The sequence below is a fragment of the Gymnodraco acuticeps genome, unplaced genomic scaffold (genome assembly GCF_902827175.1).
Source record: "Gymnodraco acuticeps unplaced genomic scaffold, fGymAcu1.1, whole genome shotgun sequence".
Classification (NCBI taxonomy): Eukaryota; Metazoa; Chordata; class Actinopteri; order Perciformes; family Bathydraconidae; genus Gymnodraco; species Gymnodraco acuticeps.
This window is the reverse complement of record NW_022992308.1, coordinates 444,328-464,828: the sequence shown is the minus strand read 5'-3', so window position 1 is coordinate 464,828 and position 20,501 is coordinate 444,328. Positions and strand designations below refer to the sequence as shown.

General features: G+C 37.5%; 1 protein-coding gene and 1 long non-coding RNA gene across 11 annotated transcripts in view; one reads left to right on the top strand and one right to left on the bottom strand.

The window, feature by feature from the left end:
• Positions 1 to 20,501, top strand: part of diaph2 (diaphanous-related formin 2) — a 402,550-nt gene that overhangs the window by 13,358 nt on the left and 368,691 nt on the right. For 8 of the 10 annotated variants that reach the window (XM_034208122.1, XM_034208124.1, XM_034208119.1 and 5 more), the window contains exons 3-6: positions 7,527 to 7,559; positions 8,925 to 9,113; positions 14,644 to 14,748; positions 19,645 to 19,665. In XM_034208122.1, the coding sequence (XP_034064013.1) occupies positions 7,527 to 7,559; positions 8,925 to 9,113; positions 14,644 to 14,748; positions 19,645 to 19,665 (348 nt within the window). The remainder of the gene's footprint in view (positions 1 to 7,526; positions 7,560 to 8,924; positions 9,114 to 14,643; positions 14,749 to 19,644; positions 19,666 to 20,501) is intronic. The other 2 variants (XM_034208121.1, XM_034208120.1) reach the window with 2 other exon arrangements.
• LOC117541061 lies at positions 9,051 to 15,776 on the bottom strand. Its single transcript, XR_004568266.1, has 4 exons — positions 15,652 to 15,776; positions 15,427 to 15,479; positions 15,041 to 15,204; positions 9,051 to 9,204 (listed from the first exon to the last, which is right to left on the bottom strand). It is a non-coding gene; the product is annotated as an uncharacterized LOC117541061 (long non-coding RNA).

Sequence of the window (20,501 nt, the reverse complement as noted above, 5' to 3'; positions counted from 1 at the left end):
TCAAATGATATACAGTTAAGTAACTTTTAAAATAAGAAATGTATTAAATTAACATAATAATAATAATAATACATTTGATTTGTAAAGCACCTTTCATTGCTAACAGCAATCCCAAGGTGCTACAGGAGGCATTATAAAAACAAACAATTAATCAAAAGGCTTTTTTTAAAAGAAAGGTTTTTAGGCCTTTCTTGAAGGCGTCAGTGTTCTGGGAGGGAATTCCACAGGTGAGGAGCAGCTGCACAGAAAGCCCGATCCCCCATTGTGCGGAGTTTGGTCCTCGACTCCTTGGGGGGCGAAGCAGATGCTTTGTTGTGGAACGGAGGTTGCGTGTGGAGGTTTGTGATGTGAGTAGTTATTTTAGGTATGACGGAGCGTTCCCATGGATGCACTGATGGGTCAGTAGTGCGATCTTGAATTAGATCCTGAATGAGACAGGAAGCCAGTGTAGGGAATGAAGAACGGATGTGATGTGGTTGCATATTCTCACCCTCATCAGGATCCTAGCGGCACTGTTCTGTACGTATATTGGAGCTTCTGAAGGCTCCCGCTAGGAGTCCCGATGAGGAGAGCGGTGCAGTAATCGAGCCTTGAGGAGACGAAGGCATGGACCAGTGGTTCCGCATCTGACAGGGAGAGTGTGGGACAGAGTTTTGCAATTTTATATACATATTTTGGTCATATATACATATTAAATATATATTACAGTGATACAAATAAAAAAATTGTGATACAAATAAAAAATAGTGATACAAATAAAAAAATAGTTGCACGTTTATTTCAAATTGTAGCTATTATAGTTTGAGAAGTTATTATTACATCACAAAGTGGCAGCAGTTCAAATAGTATTTTCTGGATATCTTTTAATTCCATAGTCTGTAAAGTGACATTTCTTGTGACGCCATGAACAGTTTAAGAATATTATACACTGACATTTCCAACCTGTCTTATTCACCTTTACTTTTGTAATAGCTGCATATCATGCTCACCCACTCATGAGTGTGATACTACAAATTTGCTTTCAACAGAGATGGCGATAACCTGAGGGCAGAGCTGTGCTAGTCTGCAGTCACATGGTCAGTGTGGTGCCATTCAAATCTTAGCTCTACTGGCTTTTGTGCTTCCCTGTTTCATTAGTTGCTGTTTTGGGAAGCTGTAAACAGTCCAAGCACTGTCCTGAAATAATAAAGCTACCACAGGCTCATGCCCTTTTAAAGTCACCTCTCGTAGAAACGTACTGCATTTATTTTATCGTCTTTTTACAATATTACATGTTCTGAAAAATATTTGAGTTTTTGGAAGGACAAATGTAAAGTCAATACTGTGCTTGAGAACTAAATCAACACTGATACTGTCAATATTACATCTTTTTAAGAGTAATAACTATGTGTTCTGTGCTTGATTAAATAGTTCCCAGTTTGTGGAGAGTTCACATTATGGTGGGTGTGTGTGAGAGAGCTTTCTGTGCTGCTCAAGAGGCTGCTTCTCTGTGTGTTTGCATGACTCATGTGTGTGCTTGTGGCACTGCCTACAGTTGTGGCACTGTATCTCATGTGCTGTTCAGCACTCATAATGAGCTGAATACTTAAATCTCCCTCAGAGTTTTACTCCCATATTTGTTACCAACTCACCGATTTATGGCATGGGAACCTTTCTGTTGCTTGAGGAAAGATGGACTGGATAGATAAATTATAAAGATACATTTCAGTAAACATCTCTGAGAATTGTTTATAATCAATAAACATCCCTAAAATGCTGTCAACTTAGGACCTTGATCCAAGAAACAGGTTTACTGAATGATCTTGATTTGAACAAAAATGACTACCAATTATCTTACTCTAAAGTTATTCAGACAACTCAACACGATTTGCCCCTTTTTTTCGTGTTGCACAGCACGATTTTAAAAGCAATGTATTTCTACTGCCTGCAGCACGTCTTTTTCTCCGGTCGGGTCGAGGAAGACCGGAAGCTGTGTGGTTCATAAAAACATGTTCTTACTCAATATCAAGCCACAGTTATTGCTTTTATTTGAAATCGTATAATTTCGGACTTTTGTTGCCGTCTGTGAGGAAAATAAATGGGGCTCAGAGCCTCAGAATACGGAAATCTGTATTTTAAAATATTTTGTTCCTTCTAATTCGATATTCTTTTCAAAATAACACACTGTTATTTACTCACCAATAACACACAATTATCCTTGCTTTTATTTATTGGTTTAATTTCATAATCTCTGGCTTTTTTGGCGTCCGTCAGGAACTGAATTTCAAAATAAAAATAACCGGAAACAGACGTAGGCCTATAAGGGACATTTCGAGCATCATTGCGATTGTCAACATTTCTGAGTTTAGGATGGCCGAAGACACTACACTACCCATAATCCCCAGCTATCGTTTAGGACTACAGTCCCCGTAAGGTTATGCAGAGCGTCAAACAGCTGTTTGAAATGGAACGAAACCACGCCAGACTATCCAAAACTGGAATCGAACGCCCCCCCCAGAACTACACATGCTGGCTATTGTGTTTCGCAAAATGTTCTATGGGACGTCTCTACTGAACGTTTTCGTTTTTCCCACAATTAGAAGTTACCAGTATTAAACACATTGGTGTTATCAAATGTAAAACATATAATTAATAAATGGGTGAAAATCGTTTGTGTCCATAATGCGCAGCATTAATACCCACATGACAGCTCATTGTTACTTTGTAATTCTACTCCACTACAATTCAGAGGTTAACCTGGTATTTTTACTCCACTGCATTTATTTGAGTTACTTTGCAGATTCTGATTAATTATGTGAAATATAAACAACCCTTAAATCAGACTTTAGTTACACCTGAGTAAAATTCAGGTAAGGTGATTGTCAAGTGCCAACAATCAGGAGAGATATTTGATAGTTGGTGCTTGAGAAGACTAAACATGTATCTGCAATTGACATGAATGGAAACGAGTAATAAAGTATATTCATTACTCGTTATTCTCCACTAATAGTTAATTAAAGACTGTATATTATGGCTATTTTTCACATCCCTTTCAAGATTTTCTAAGGTTTATTGACATATCATATACACAACTACGGTGTAGTTATGCAATGAATGAAACACTTGGGTCACAGGTTCCTCAACAGTGCATTACAAGACATCTATCAATATGTGTGTACCTCCACCATTAAACTGTCATATTCTGCACATTTCTTATTCTATCTACATACATAAGAGTATAATTCATATGTATAATATCAGTTAAAATAAGTGCTTCAACATAGTTAACATTGCAGGAAAGCAATATATTAGACGTTAAGTACTTTGTCAGGCTTAATATTTATCTGTAGATAGATACCCCCAAAGTTTTTTTCTTATTTAAAAGAAGACCTTAATCTGTTATTTAATGTTTAAATAAAGGTTCATTCGTTTTTCTGTGTTGCACCTCCTCCTATTAATATCTTTGTACATGCTGCACTAAACTGTTTTATTGTAGAGATCACTTATAGTATCTTCTTGATTTTTTATATTCTATATTTATACTTTCCCCCTATGAAAGTATGTACTCTTAATATTTAATCAAATAAAACACAATAATTCAATAACGTGCTTTAACCACTAGGCGGTGCACACAAGGTACACACAGCCATAATAACTTTGTATTATTAGTGTAGGACACTTTTGTTTTCGTACAACATCTGAAAATGTGTAGTTTTATGCATGCTTTCACATAATTTTACAGCATATTGCTATACTATTTCAGACTCAGTATTTACATTCTTACATTCAAAGAAAATCAGTAATATCTTTAAAAACTACAGTCCTTTTATATCAGCTGTGCACCGTTATGGTGTAGATATAACCTATCTGTGAATTAGATCAAATATAAAAGTCAGCCGAATTAGTGTTGATACTGCAAGGAGACGTATTGTGTGAAGAGAAATTGTAGATGTTGTTTAATTGTTGAATATATTTATGATCCACATCAAGTATTCAGTTTCGGCGGCATTTTCTCAGTTTTTCCAAAGGTCTTCTCATCAGGGCTCTATAAATAAAGAACTACGGCAGATCTGTAATATACAATGCAGCCGAACCGTGTATTACAATGCCGTTATGTGATGACTTTCAAAGAGAAAAGCAAGAGCGCTCGGAATTAAGTATTATTTTATTCTTTTAAAATGTTTTCCGGATTTCATATCATATAAACACCAAATCCCAGCATGCATTGTGGCTAAAACATCCAATAAGCGAGCTTAAAACCATAGCTGAGGATCTTGGGTAATCGCTCGAAATGTCTACGTCTGTTTCCGGTTATTTTTATTTTGAAATTCAGTTCCTGACAGACGCCAAAAAAGCCCGAGATTATGGAATTAAACCAATAAATAAAAGCAAGGATAATTGTGTGTTATTGGTGAGTAAATACCAGTGTGTTATTTTGAAAAGAATATCGAATTAGAAGGAAAAAAATATTTAAAAATACAGATTTCCGTATTCTGAGGCTCTGAGCCCCATTTATTTTCCTCACAGACGGCAACAAAAGTCCGAAATTATACGATTTCAAATAAAAGCAATAACTGTGGCTTGATATTGAGTAAGAACATGTTTTTATGAACCACACAGCTTCCGGTCTTCCTCGACCCGACCGGAGAAAAAGACGTGCTGCAGGCAGTAGAAATACATTGCTTTTAAAATCGTGCTGTGCAACACGAAAAAAAGGGGCAAATCGTGTTGGTGAACACGAATCAATAGATTAAAAATCGTGTTGGTGAACACGAAATGCCGTGAGACTGGGTTGGTATCTCATACGTGGTTTGGTAATAGGTACAGACATATTATTCAAATTAGACTGCACATGCACTCTTATTTAGTACCTGATTCATTGGCAGTATTTTTAGTCTTGTGGATACAATTATTTCTTTGCATTTAGGTTATCCATTTTTTTTTCTTTTAGCTTAGTATTTTCTGGTTACTGATAAATATGCTGCTCAATAAAAGCCTTAGGAGTTTAAGGTGTGTTGCGATTTTTGTATGTGTGACTCCATATGTAATGCTTTTATACTCTTGTTGTATATATATATATGTTTATAAGCAAACCAGGTTTTCCATGCAACTTTTTCAACAAAAGCAATGTTTTGCGTGTTGCGTGCATTACCTGTAGTGCGCTCCTTCACAATTACATTTTGTTTGTCACACAATTTTGCCTTTAGAAAGGTCAAGTCTACTGAGGAATTACAAAGCATGTTTTTACTTGAATTTTGTATTGCTAATAAGATTTTTCTTAACCCCAAATGTCTGATAGAATACAATTATGAAATTATGACGTTTTTGTCAGACAATGATGGGTTAGTAGAAACACAGGATGACAAGGCCTTATAGCATTTCCAGAGAACTTGATATTATAAGAACTAATTCAAGTAAAACCCAATTTCCTCCTATACTCTATCTGATTGTATAGCGATAGTTCCAGTGAGTGAGTTCAAATGACGTCATACAGATGGTCCGTTCAATTGGGAATAACAGGCGTTGCTTTTTAAAAGCTGTGCAATGGTAGGCGATTTGAAACAAAGTCTGTCCTTTGTCTGTCTTTGATGTGACACCCAGTGGACTTTTATAATAAAACTAAAATCAATAGAAGGATGATATCAAAATGAGATAATGTAATATTAACACTAATTGTATTTTGCAAGATTAATTAAAAAAGTTATTGTGTGTTATGTGAACACTGATATGGCTTTGTGTACCCAAATTGACTCTCAAGTTGTGGGATATTGCTCTGCGAATTCATTCTTAAAGATCTGCATGGAGTCATAATCATATTTGATTAAGGAGGGACCCAGAGCTAATTTGATTAGGTTATTTAGAGGAATATGTGTTTGGTAATAAACATTTATTACGATGAAAAAGTTTACTTTAATAAGCGGGAGAAGCCCAGAGGACATGCAAGCTTAATTGTTAGATGTTAAATTGCGTTGTTGCGATGTTGCCAAGATAATGGGCAAGGAAAGGCCCTCAAGTCAAGGCAATTAACCAAACAGTGGTTTGATTGTTGTTAAATTGATTAGAAAATGTCTAAGTACTCCATTTGAAAATTAGCTATTGTTTCACGCAGGTTTAGACTGCAAGAGAATGCTGGGCTTAATGACACATACCCTGACTTAGAAGTGGGGAAAGTTGTTGCTCAGGTCAGAATATTGTGAGACGTTTTGCAGATATGAAAAACTAACACAAATGACGGTGAACAAAAGACATGGACATCCCAGACAGAGCCTTTCATGCATAATGCCGGATGAATATGACACATTTGTTTTGTTGATGTGAAATATCAGCTTGGACAACACAAAGTGTGCACGGAGACAGAGGTTTGTTTTTCTATGTTTCATAGCTTTATCCCATAACTGTTGATCAGCTGTTGCAGACAAAACTAGTGATAGATATGGCAGTTTAAATGTCGGCTCAGTGTTGCCCACAGCGACAGCAGATGAAGATTCACAGAGAGAGGTGCAGGTTAGAGCCAATCTGTTTGCTCGCCCCAGCATCAGTAGTTTCCTGATTAGAATAGTGGAGAAATCTGCGGCTAGAGGCAGGCTTTATGGCCATCACCACCCCACATCTCCCTACTCATTAGTGCTTCACAGCCTAGCGCCACAGCATATGGCGGTGCTGCTGCTGCTTCCCATTTGAGGTGTGTTTGAAATGGCTGTCCCTTGCAGAGCCACAAGCCTTTGGCAGTAGCCTGTCTTATTGTGTCTCAGATGAAGATAAACATCTGTAGTAAAGGGAACTTGTGGTTTTCATTTTGTTATATGAGCTATTTGTAACATTTTGTGAGGACGCAAAGGATTGCAAACACACAAAGATAATTGAGAAGTTGGGAGTTATCTTTGAGAGCAGTTTATATTAACAATTAGTGAACATGAATGATTCTTTTGGACCACCTGCACTACAAGAGATGCTCTTTAGAACACACAGAGATAACATTACCCTTTGGTGGCCAACCATGCGAGACTGTAACATATTGCCCTGCTAATGTGTATTAATCTTGGGATACACAAAACGATATCCAAACAGCACTTACTTGCATGTTTCCAATGGGTTCTCTGAACAGGTGTGTTTTCTCATTATGTCTCTGCGATTTAAGGTACTTCCTGATATGTCTTTTTTTATGTATCTGTTTGGTTTGTGTCTTCAAGTGTGTGTGCTTGGGATGTTCACTCTCACACAAGATGTTACATTCATTTGAACACATCATTTGAGATCATCAAGTATTATCCTAACTATTCTTCCACATGTACAGTGTCCAGGATATGCTCATTAAACAACTAAAACACATGTATCCTGTGGTTTCAGGATATTTATCGCATTGTCCTTATGCCTCTCTGGTGTATACAATTTCATTTGTCAGTCGGAAACTTAATTGGTTATAAGAAAACGAGATACTATCCAAAGGATACTGTACATGTGCGCACACTTCCAATGGGATACATACTGTGCACTGTTGTCATTTTCTTTTGGATCTTGTTTTTCACACTTTGCCCTCCCTCCAACAGAACATACATATAAAAACATTGGCTGATGATATGGTAAGGTGCTCGGTTTAATTTTGCTGTGCCTAGTTTTGTTTTACATCATCTCATGTTTTGTCACTGCTGCATGGAACTTATAACTGAAATATATGGATGGATCAAATGTGCCAGTAGTAAATACAGTCAGTTTACTTTTTAAACCTAACATGAGACACTGATGATAGAATACATCTATGTACTTTAAAGTGTGACAGTTAATGTTACTTAGGCTTATCTTAAACCCTATCTTAAGTACTGTGGTAGTCCACCATACTGCTGTGTAACTAAAAGGTTATTTATCCTGGTGCTATTATTCAGCTCCACCATCGTCCTACGTCTTTCATAATGAACGGAAATCAACCCATCACATTTAGACTTGTATAAGAAGCTCATACATCATTCAGTGTGCAATTATCAGTTTCCGATTAGATGTTTCTGCCTGGAGCTTTTTTAATACCCTTTGAGAACAAATAGCTTTAACTTTGACACTTAGAAGAAGTTTATGCTGCTTTTGTGAGCAATGCACATAGTATGTTTGATCCATCCAGTAGTGTCTCAGCAAACTAATAGTAGTGACGTCATGTATGTCATCATATCATCTTTGTTTTTCCATTTCATTTATGTGTTCATTCATCCAGCACGTCAACTCCATTTCCGTTTTAATACCTTCGACTAACATTTACTTTTTGCATGAAGTTTATGTACTTTTTCTGCTTTTGTATTACACTTTATTATACACTGCGTTCATCAGTCTCAACATGATTAACAAACAAACTCAACTGAAGCTCACACTGATGTCATGATAGTGAATGTATGCTAAAACTATTCTAATAACATATGCATAAACCAGGTAATACTATGGGTATGATGGTAAGTAAAGTCCTGAAACAGTTTACTTTGTGAAATATAAATGTTCTTGTTTTCATGCCATCCCATTCTCGTGAAATCTCAGGAACACCTGGAGGGAGTTTCTTGAAATGTCTTGAAATGTGGCTCTCACCTTGCCTTGAAATCAAGGATAAGCTGATAACATGTTGGTGGTAAAAGGTCACTGTGATCTCACGTCCATCTCATTCTCAGGATGGCGTTTAGGGACTGTCTTAAAGTTTGGCAAGGTCACTGTGACCTACAAAAAACACAGATACACCTTCAGAGCTGCCCTTGCTATGTGAGGATTCTGTTAAATGTAAGTTGAGGTGAACAGTGTCCTCAAAAAACAAGAAGGACAAAAGCCCTCTGATGTGTGGGAACATTACATTTGAATTACTGGTAATTTAAACATCTGTTCTCACAGACAAAGCAACACACAGTGAGCCTTGGCTTCATATAAACTGGATTGTTAGCAGTGCCATATTTAACATTTCAAACACTGTTTTCTTTCAGCGTGACCGCATTACCAGTTTCCGGAAAACGGGGAATAAGAAGGAGAAGCCCCTTATACAGCACTCAACACAGCACTCCACAGATCCCCTCTTTACCCAGGTGGAAATGCCTGTTCCTCAGCCCCTTTTCGACGACCGCTCTATGAACCTCTCGGAGAAGGAGATCAATGACCTCTTCGAGAAGATGATGGTGAGCTTTGTGTTTCTTTTGTTGTGTTTCCTCTGCACATGGTCATCTCTAGCACTCCACAACAGCTTATTTACAGCTGCCACTGAATAGTCTGTAAAAAGCACAGCATTGTGAAATCGTAAATGCATCATAAATCTGTGCACAAAGGCGCACAACATCCATAACATTAATCTGCTACTTAGTAATTATTTATCTATTTCTCTAATATATCATTCCAATAACTTGCATATAGACACTTATTGCACTATTTCACTTTTTTAAACAATTTTTCTTTTGTATTTACTATTTACTTGCACTATATTTTTCTGTTTATCTGTGTTATTGTGTTGGAGAAGAACCTAAGATTTTCTTCGGCATAACTACACTGTAGCTATGTTCGTATGACTAAATAAAGAACCTTGAACAAGTAGAGACACAGAGTATATTTTGATGAATTTGATGAATTTGTGTATTTTGATGAAAAGAGTTGGACAAGGCTGAAAGTTAAGTGCTGAGACCAGAGGCGGGGACAAATCTTTTAGAATTTTGTCAAATGTGACTGTTATTTAGTTGAACTACGATCTAGGTAGGACATCAATTGCTTTGTATCCAATTGTATGATGGTAAACCACTGAGGTAACTTGGGTTTCTGAAATGCTGTAAATACTGAGCAGATTAAAAGCCCACAAATCAATAATACCAGGCATAGCAGCATAACTACAAAGCAGTGTACACAACTCCAATGGTGTCATGAAACAGTGCCCTCTCATGGGGTTACACAGGACGTCTTCTTTAGAGAATGAACCTGAGTCGCAGTACCCAATGTGTGAAATGCATTCAGAAATATCTTATTCAACAATTTTGAGGGATGTGAGAATAGTTTTACAAAATGATAGCAGCTATATTTGACTAAGAAATGTAAATTAGACTTATATGTGCAGTATTTATAGTGAAGAAGAATGCCTTTTGCATTCCAATGTTAAGTGCTTTTGAAGCAGAGTCCCACCTACATATTCCCTAGGCCACTGTCGAAAAGCTTCAAACTTTGAAATTCACTTCGCACTCATCTGTGGGGTCACATTTCTGTCACACTTGTGATTTTCCCCATTGAAATGCATTTTTGGCCTTATGTACTGAAAGATTGAAATCTAACAAAAAGCTTTCAGCTCATTTCTTTGAAGTGTGGAGCTGAATCACTCTGGCTTCATTGCTTAGGTTGTGGGTGGATAATGTCTGAATGTGTATGTGTGTGTGACACAGTGCTTGCCTTTTCTTTTCTTCTGATACAATGGTCTTTATTGCCAGGGCCAGAGAAATGCGACCGATGCTCCTGGTTTCCATCAGGCTGCTGCTCAGTGTTTTCTTGCCTGGGTGCTCATCCCTGTCACTCAGCTCACCTCTCAATTACTATGTTTGTGCTCACAGTAGCGTGACATTAAACCCAGGCTTAAATTTGCGCAGTGACAGACGACACAGAGGGCATGCTTGCTGCTCTGACATGTGACAGACCTTGACACTTGGTGTATGGAAGTATAATTACAGTAATAAAATCAAAATCAAATGGGAGTATTCACTGAAGTACTTTTGAAGCCGCTTGACCACTTGCTCTTATAGAAAGAAAAACTTTTCTGCTTTTTTTACAGCAAACACAGAAATTACACTGGTGGGTAGTTTCTGTTGACACTAGCAGTTTATCTTTCGTGTCTTTTTTTATCATCTCTATCTCTTTTTATGTTATTCACTCACGCACACACACAAACACACTTTAGATCTATTCGTCTTTACACCCATTCTGTTATTGATTGTTGTTTTTATGATGCTACATGGCCAAGCCTTAGATGTCTATCGTGCTTCAAATGAAGGGCTGACCCATGCCACATTAGTGAGACCACCTACTGTGCATTAACGAGTAGGAGAAAGTATTTTTCTCTGGAAAGGGGTTTTCACATTGCGCTTTGTGTCTCAAAGCCGAAATGGCACATATCCTATTAGTGAAAGGTCATCAAAGGAATCTGGGGAAATATAGAAAGAAACTAAATCAAAGATAACCAAATCACAACACTTTGTAGATGTTTTTAAGAGCGCACGTATATTCAGTGTGAACATGCATGACAGAAATGGCTCTCAGCACTGCCTTCAGAAGGGTATAGTGTGTGTCTTTACTCGGTGTGTCCTGTCGTTGGATTTCCCAAGATGTGCACGGATGGAATTCAGAGCCCCTCATCAAAATGCACAGCAGTAAATCCCCTGATTAAATGTCCGGTATTTGCATCTCACTAAAGAGGCAGCTGTGTTGCGGTAGCAGACTCCAATCCAAGAGGTGCAACCTATGAACACAGTAGCACACACACTAACATGTGATCTAATTTAATCAGCATCTAGTAAACTGTAGAACCTTTTTTTTTTACTTTACTCTCTATGCATCAACATTTATTTTAATTTCAGTTGTTACAACAAAATTAAAATGTATGAATTAACATGCTTATTCATAAATGTTTTAGAACATTTGACACACCACTCATAATAAATCCTCCTCTTAACCCTTAAATCCCCTCTCCTCCAAATCCATCATGTATCCTCTCCATCCCTAATGTTGAGAGTGTGTGTCGTTGAATATTGGCACTATAAGACATCTGTGCTGATGTAGCCATTAGCAGGCAGTGCATTAATGCCCAAATGATGCTTTTAGATGTCTATCAGCATTACATTCCCAAAGAGAATCACATCCTTCCTAAGAATTGATTAAATCGAAAGTGAGCTTCGTCTCATTGTGAAGAGAGGTGTACAGTATGTTATCGAGATGCTCGCATAGACATAAGACCAGTGAAAAAGAACGTCACATTGCAGAGCTGTTGTGGTTAGTTTGAGGTTTTATATTTCTCTCTATGCGACATTGTCAGGATGAACACTCCAATAATAAGCTCCAATGTGACCCCTCAGCAGTTACACTCTGCACCATGATATTAAAACAAGCCCACAGGAGAGTTACTCTGTCCACACACATGACTCAGACTTGAGGGTAGTGGAGAAAATAATCGATTGGTCACAGTTGAAGCAAAACATTTTTTTAACCTCTTCTACTTTGTTCGGATCCACTTTTCCCCATAGCGTGGACTTTTCATCTCTATTTCAGGATGAGACGTTATTTGATGCTAGGCATTAATTGCACTTTTCTGTGATTCAAAGCCTGTGGCGATCTTGGTTTGCAGCCACATCGCATCACAGGATGTTAGGACTTTTACCCATCTCCATTTTGTTCCTGCAGGGTAGTCCCTAGGTAGAAAGACATTGGCACACTGTATATTTAGTTGTTTTGGCTCTGTACCCAAACATCTCAGAGTTAAAACAAAACAATCCATATGATGTCTTTTTTTAAAGACCATGTGGGAATATTGTAGAACTTCTATACATTGTCTCCCAATTGTAGGGCAACGTGAAGTGAAATCCACTTTTTTAAATATTTGTTGCCAATCCTTATCATGTGGGACTTCAGCATGCTTTATTGTAGTGATGCGCTACCAGGCCTGTCATGCAGCCGTCTTTTAATAATTGCTTGTTTTGGGGCTGGTCTTTAGTGATTGGAACACCTGCTCAATTAGATTGGAGTTTGCTGTCTTGGCTTTCGCTGTATTAAGGATGAATGTGTGTCCCAAAACACAGTGGGATGTATACTTAAATACTTCAAAATACTTAAATGTATACTTTTTTCATTTTGAATCAAATGTGTGTAATGTAAATTAAGATCATTTATTCATTCATTCATTCATTAATTGAGCACACAAATGTATTTGTTACTGTCCAATATATTTGATTGTTTTTGTTATTTATTTCCATTTGAATATAGAGCACGGACAGGGCGTGTCTGATACAGAGGCACAGGCACGTTACTATTATCATTTTCATATTGTTTTAAGGTGGAGGCTATTGGTTGTAAAATGAGCTTGCTTAAGGAACAGCAACTTGTTAATCTCAACTATTTTATGAGGTTTAAAAATGAATATAAAAAAAGAGCCAACTGGTTTCTGAATTAGATTATTTTGGCATAAGCAAGACAAGCAGACTGATTAGCTTCCCAGACCGACATGAGACAACAAGATCCGAAAAATGTCTTGGTAACTCCATTGGCATCCATGCTCAAATGCTATCATTTCAGTTACGCTGGAAGAATAGTCGAAGATATCCTGGGACTCTTTTCATGTAGCCTGTGAGGGTATAATTAATAAAAGAGCATTAATCATTTTGGAGACTTAACGTGGAGGGCTCATTCCTCGAGTTTGCGCCCTGACAAGCGTCCCGCAGGCCCACTAGTCCCCCCCTCCTACGACATACTCACCCCGCCACATAATGCCTCGTTTATTGAATGCCAATTAAGCAGATAAATTAGCAGGGTTCAAAGATTAATTAAAAAACCTGCTGGTTTCCTTTCGGTGAAAAAAACTGGCAACTTTCAGCTCCTTTTTTTTTTCCCTCCCTGTTCAACAAAAACGATGTTAATGCTTTTTCTTGCTCCGAGGGTATTTACTGGAGGAAATGTAGTAGAAAGAATTTAGGTCACAGTGCCCCTGGACAGGATTCCTGTCCATGCTTCACTGATACATGAAGAAAAACAGTTGAGATTATTATTATTATTATATTCAAACCATTGTGTTAAAATATACCTATGTAGAAGTGGCATATTTAATAATTATACGGTGCATTTAACATTAGATAAGATAGAGAGGAATATCTGCCAAATCGGATCAACCAAAGAAAGGAAATATGACTTCCTGTTCTCCCCAGCAGAGGGCAGCATAGTTCCAGCACATTTGGCTCACTATCCTACAACCCTGAGGAGAATTTGTTCTTTTCATTCTAGCTGTCTCTTTGTGAGAGTGCTTCTGATAAACATCCCCCTCCATTCTAATCATCATGTCATTCCCTGGCTTTTAGTGCTCTGTCCGGCCTTCGCTCCATCCCCTGATGTTTTTCACATGAAAGACCTCTTTTGTGGTGCAGAATTAAAGTAGCACGAAGATAATACTCCCAATAACACGTAGATCCTGCCTGTCCTGCCTATCTGATGTGATTGCATGGCCTCAATAGAAGCTGAGTTGTTTGATGTTGCTCTCTCGTGCAGAGTTGGGGTGTACCGTTTATTGCTTTAGCCTTGCTACTGTCGTTTCAAGGACTAATTCTTAGTGACAATATTTCATGTTGCTGTACCTCGTCACTTCGAAACCTAGATGGAAAAGAAATGCATTCACCTGTAGAAGAACGGGATATGATGTAAAAGGACTATAGTGAAAATAAAAGTATGATTGTTGGAAAGAAATATTTGCTTTGCTAGTGAAGCTATTGTACTGTAAATAATGTGGTTCAAAGAGTTGTGAAGCAGTACGTTGCTGTGTTCTATTAGGTTGAGGCATACAGTCGGCTATTGTCTATTTTGTTAAACTCATACAAGTGTTTATGTAGCTTTCCATTTTATTTTGAAAATTCATAAATGTTCTACATAAATTGTTCCGTTTCTACCATTACATTCAATTGTTTTTGCTGTCTCCTGTGCGTTTAGGAGGACATGAACCTGAATGAAGAACGCAAAGCCCCTCTGCGTGGAAAGGAATTGAGCACCAGGCGAGAAATGGTGGTCCAGTACATCTCCGCCACTGCCAAATCTGTGAGTGTGAAAGTGAACCTAACGGCTGTTTTCATAGCCTGCGTGTGTACTGTGATATTGTTGTGGATTAGCTGAAGTTTAGTGACATGATCACAAGTCTCCTGAATGAGTTAACCTGATCCTCTGCTTTATGTCTGTCTTTGTCATTCGTTCTTGCACACTCACTTCTGTTGTTGTCTCTCTCACAAATCTTCATGCTTGAGTCACACATCTTTGATTGCAATTTTGATTCATTTCTTTCATTATTTTCCCCATCTGCCGTTGTAGGCTATCAGATTTAAATTGTACTCACTCACTTACTCAATACTGAGTGTATGGTCACAGCTTTTTCAGTCATGTGCTTGCATGCAAATTGTTGGATGTCCAGTTGTTTACTTGCATGGGAATTTGGTGGGTGTTGCCTTGCCTCATTTCTTGTTTATCCATTACAAACCATGGGTTCAGTCAACAGCAATTCTACAATAAAAAGCACAACCACCAAATACAGAAGTGAGGAAAAGCATGCATCTTAGGCTTTGATCAACACAAGGCTACGATGAATACAAATATACTACATAGGCCACATTACGGCCAGCTGCACAATACACTGCATAACAAAACAAATGTTTTATTATTTGTATTTAACCTTTATTTAACCAGATGAAAACATTGAGACAAAATCTAATTTACAATGCTGACCTGGCCAAAATCTCTGAGCGTCACTGTGGGTGAAGCGCCCTGCAAATGCTTTTCTGCAAGACAAAAACATAAAATGATGGACACTAGGTCTGCACGATTATTTGAATATTTCAAACTTTGCCGCCTGTGATACGCGTTTAAAATGGAGAACTCTTCTGTGTAATGGGCTGGCCAATATGGACCAAATTATTGCATTTAATCGTAAATCTGGATCCACACTCTTACCCAAAAACAGAAGTGAAATTAAAGAAGTTTGACCGTAGTCAATGAATGTCTGAGGCATTATCCTTTAGCCTTCTGAAGTTGTGGCCCACTGTGAGGGGTTCAGCACAGAGGAAAAGAGATTTCTGCCCCCATTGCTTCTCGAACCTAGCTCTCTCTTGACATCATCATTTATTACCTTCCTCATTGTTATGGTAATTAACTGGCATTATTGATAATGATGATTATCCAAGATGATTGAATTCCTCACAGGGCCCATTATGCTTTGTGAGCACTGATATTCTATTCAAATGAATAACGTAATCTATGTAGTCAAAGGACAGAGGACACAGTGTAATGTCTCTCTGCACCCTGATATCACATTTAATAGAAGTGACGGTAGGGGGATGGCTGAGTGTCAGGGATGATGTATATGTTCTTTCATTCAGTGCATACAGTCACACTAGAACACCTTTGAATAGATCGACTGTTAAACACTGATAATACTCAAGTGACCCAAAGGACAATTTAGCTGGATAAGTTTAGGGCACTGTTGTGAATGTTTTCTGATAATATAGTGACACTGCTACAACATACATTTGCAGAGAGAGACACTATAAGCACAACCTTTGATAAAATATAGGGCACACAGGAGGACGCGATTTAGTCCAGTTTCAAATAAGTACATCAGGTAATCCTACAAACAATAATGTTTTTTATTCAGTAAATACACCAACAAGAAGCCTCATTTCTTTAGAATGTAGTTACGTTTTGTTCACTTCAGAAAGATTGAACACATATTATTACAAATCCGAACAATGAAGAAAAGCAGGCAACTTGTAAAACTGTTCCTTATAATGATCCTGCTCTGTAGCATCTTGAATAGTGTGGTTTGGGTTTTTATAACTTCTTAATGTAAAGTGTATCCTCATAAATACAAAGTCCATGTATAGCCCAGAATCACACAGTATATTAAAGCTTAGTTTTTCAGCAAATATATCAGAAGTATGACATTTCTTAAAAAAAATACAAACCTTTTTTAAAGTATTTGAATGGCACGTTTAGTGTAAGCTTGGCCTCTCTAAGCAACTGCTCTGTTTTTGTCTTTCCTCCATACTTCATGTACTAAAGCATCCCATAACTCAAATGTATTTCTCTTTCAGGGTAAGGCATTATATGGGGCTAATGTTGCATTGAAAAACTAAATAGTGATGGATTTGGGTGTGGTGGATTTTGGACGTGTTGGGGTGTCTTGTTTTGTCATGGTGCCTTCACTGGTAATGCATTGCAGTCTTTTTTCTGAAATGGTATCCTGCATTGTGACTTACAGTTTTAGGGTCTTTGGAAGGGTTTAACACACTCATCTCAATTTCCTGTTTTGTTTCTGCTTGATGGTGTTTTGAGGTCCCAATTAGGGCTGCTCGATTATGGCAAAAATCATAATCTCGATTATTTGGGTCAATAATTGATATCACGATTATTAAAAACGATTTTCCATTTACTTTGAAAACATCAATTTATTGGAGAAAAAAATTGTGAACATTATGTTTTTAACAGTTGATTACCCTGAACGTTAAGTATAATTCAACTTAAAAACCAAAAAAAAAAAAAAATAATAATAATAATAGTTTTATTTCGATTACATTGTTTTCGTAATCGTTGCAAGCCATAATCGTAATTGCGATTTAAAATACGATTAATTGAGCAGCCCTAGTCCCAATAGAACATTTTGAAAGATAGGGATTTATTTAAGTAGTTTCCTTACAAACTCACCGAGTTCAATCTTCTCTATGCTGCCCTATTATGAGACTTTAAAAATGCTTGAAAGGTTTAAAACTGAAAGCATTTGTTGGAACATGAAGTATTTCCAAAAACTGTGTGGCCTTTTTCATGTTTGTCCTTGCAGACCTACTCAAATGAGCAAGGGCTTCGGTGCCCAACAAAAATCAACCTTATTCCTTTCTGTAACAAGAAGGGAAAACTGTAAGCTTGTTGAATAGCGTTAGGTGATTGAGGTTTCCTTTTAGATTATACAACTTTCTTTCATTTAATTATTCATGCCTGTTGAATGACCACAAGAGGCTATGTCTATCACACGATCTGTCTTTAAAGTTATTTGTATTTGGAAAAAAATACTGTTTACTTTTGCCTATCTCTCTAAAAGGAAAGTCAAATCTTTTCTTTCTCTATTTTCAAGGGAGAACTGCACATCGGTAGCTCAGTTAATTTGAACTGTTTCAATGGAATCCAGCTCTTTTGTTGGAGAGTGTTGTGGACGTCCTTGACCATTGGCTTTGCATGAACAGTTTCCTTTCTCTCACTCCATTTCTTGTTCTTTCTTCTCGTTGTAAATGTCTGCCAAAATCATTACATCTGCCACAATTCATCATCACACAAATATAATTGCTTATTTCTCCAAAAATTGGCTTCATCCACTGTCACTGAATAATTTCTTTCATGTCAAACATGCTGTGTCTGTGATGTAGGAAGCTTGCGATGGCAGGGTCTTGTGAGGGGGATTGTCCAGTGTTATTCATGCAGTTCTAATCAAAAGGATGTTTTTACTCCTCTTTTTTTTATAGGGCCTGGATTTTAGATCCTTTAGATCCTTTTTTTAAATGTTTGGTTTTGCAATAAGTTTCAAATAATCATTTGAGCAAAAGATTCACACACTTATGTAAAGTGACCTTTTTTTCCCTGTAGTAAAAAAATATACCTCATATCAAATCTTACTAGGTCGTTTTACCTTACTCAATGATTACTTTTTCTTTTAGGACAAGGTGTTACATTGTATTGAAAATAGAAAGTTGTGAAAGAAACTGTGCTTTTCCCCCTCGAGCTCCTCCCTGATTCTTGTCTGTGCACGCTCAAGATGGTGTCTGATATTTTGGTCAAGCTGCTCTCAAACAAGATTAAAAAATATGTATCCAATGTCCTCAACATCTGTGAAAGTGGAGTCACGTAAGTGTGACTCGTATCGAGGTGTCTAGCCTGCAGTATTACGGTAAAATAGTCCCAAGTGGTAGACAGTAACATGCTGCCTTCACTAGAAAGCAAATGAAATGTGGATTCACAGAATGGTTAGCAAGTAGTGTGTGCGAGATGGCACATGTAAAACAGACTTTATGGCTGTCATAAACTCTTAGTTGAGGGGTGGAGAGGGGTAATCAAGCATCAAATGGCCACAGAGTTGAAAAGTTGGAGAGTGACAATAAAAGAAATGGGAAGGGAGATAAGAGTTTGGAGGAGGCGCGGTTGGGAGGGGATGGAAGCGCCATATAAAGAAAGGGCTAGAAAACAAGGAGCTCAATATGTCTTGTAACTTCCTGCAATCAAAACACATTTTGTCAGGAAAATGTAGCAGAGAAAGAAGCGCTCAGTCACAGTATAGAATACATTTACTCTGCCGACAGACACCCTCCTACTGTGAAGCAAGGACCGCAGTTGCAGTAATAAAAAACAATCCTGCTCCCTGCCACTATTGACAGATAACAAGGTTAAACTCCGAGAATCCTGCTGCCTGCATAGGTTCACGGTAGCTCTGCCACACAATGTTGACACCGGAAACCAAACGTTATTGGCAGCTGATTGATATCGGCACAAGTAGTCCCTCTGCAGCCTCTTAATCTCGCCATTTTTTCTTAAAGGGAATACATGTGTGAATATACACCAGCCAGTCAGTTACATGGGGCCTGCTTATAACATAATACTTTTTGTGATGTACACGCTTTGCAAATTTGTTTTCCTTTATCCACATTTTCATTTACCTTATCTTATTATTAATTTGGAGATTTGAAAATTGCAGCTGCCAAACACAGACATTATCTTCAGTATGTGCCTATATTTTCAAATGTTTTCTTGTTGGCGTAAAGATTTGTGTTGTATAGTGTATTTGTGATCTCACACAAGCTACGCTAATGCCTCAACGTGTATTAGAAAAGATCCTTTGGCCTACTAATGATTGTGCTGTTTGTGTCTTTTTGCACATTAACCTTCTCCGCTGATCGCTGCATGCAGATAACTGGAAGCAAAGTTCCGGTAAGTAGCCCATTATTTATTTGGCTTCTGGATGTTGTTCCCTCTGTGAATCTGTCTTCATTCTCCCCCTTTAAATACACACATACACACACCACACACATACTATATCTTATTTGGGTAGATGTTGAGGGGAATGTTCCAAACTGTGTAAGTAAGGTCATTTTCATGTTTTGGATTTAAATGTTCAGCCCTCATATTGCTAGCGGGCTGTTATTTGGAAAGGCCATAACTTGCCAACACAATTCCTTCATGTAAATGGAAGCAGTTTCAAATGAGAGATTTTGAAATGAAACAGCCTGAAAAGAAGTGTGAGGCGTTTTGTTGTTATTTTTCGACATTAGCATTACATGTTGTGATGCCAACACAAATGGATAGCTTTTATACAAATACTCATAATCTGCAATCTAATCTTTTTATCAAACATGTTGCATCTAAATGGTTTTGAACTGTGTTTATTTATTTATATGAGACACAACTCGTTCGGAGTATATATATATATTATAAGGCTTTGAGCCCACAAGTACATCTTTTCTGCATCAAACATAAATATTAGACTATATTAGTTTAGTTAACATTTTCTTCACTGGCAATATATTTGAATTTGCTGTGAATAACTGTCTCTCTGTCTCAAAGAAATTGGAGCACAAGATTCATTTGACCAATGCAGTTTTTTGTTTTTGATGTTAATGCCATTTCACTTAATCCTCTCCTAGCGTACCAAAGACCTGTATAACCTTATATATATATATTAACACATTAAATGTGTTCTATACTTTTATAGGTTTAACTTTAAGTGTCTCCTCAATAATATTCCCCCACATATTTTCCCTCAAGAT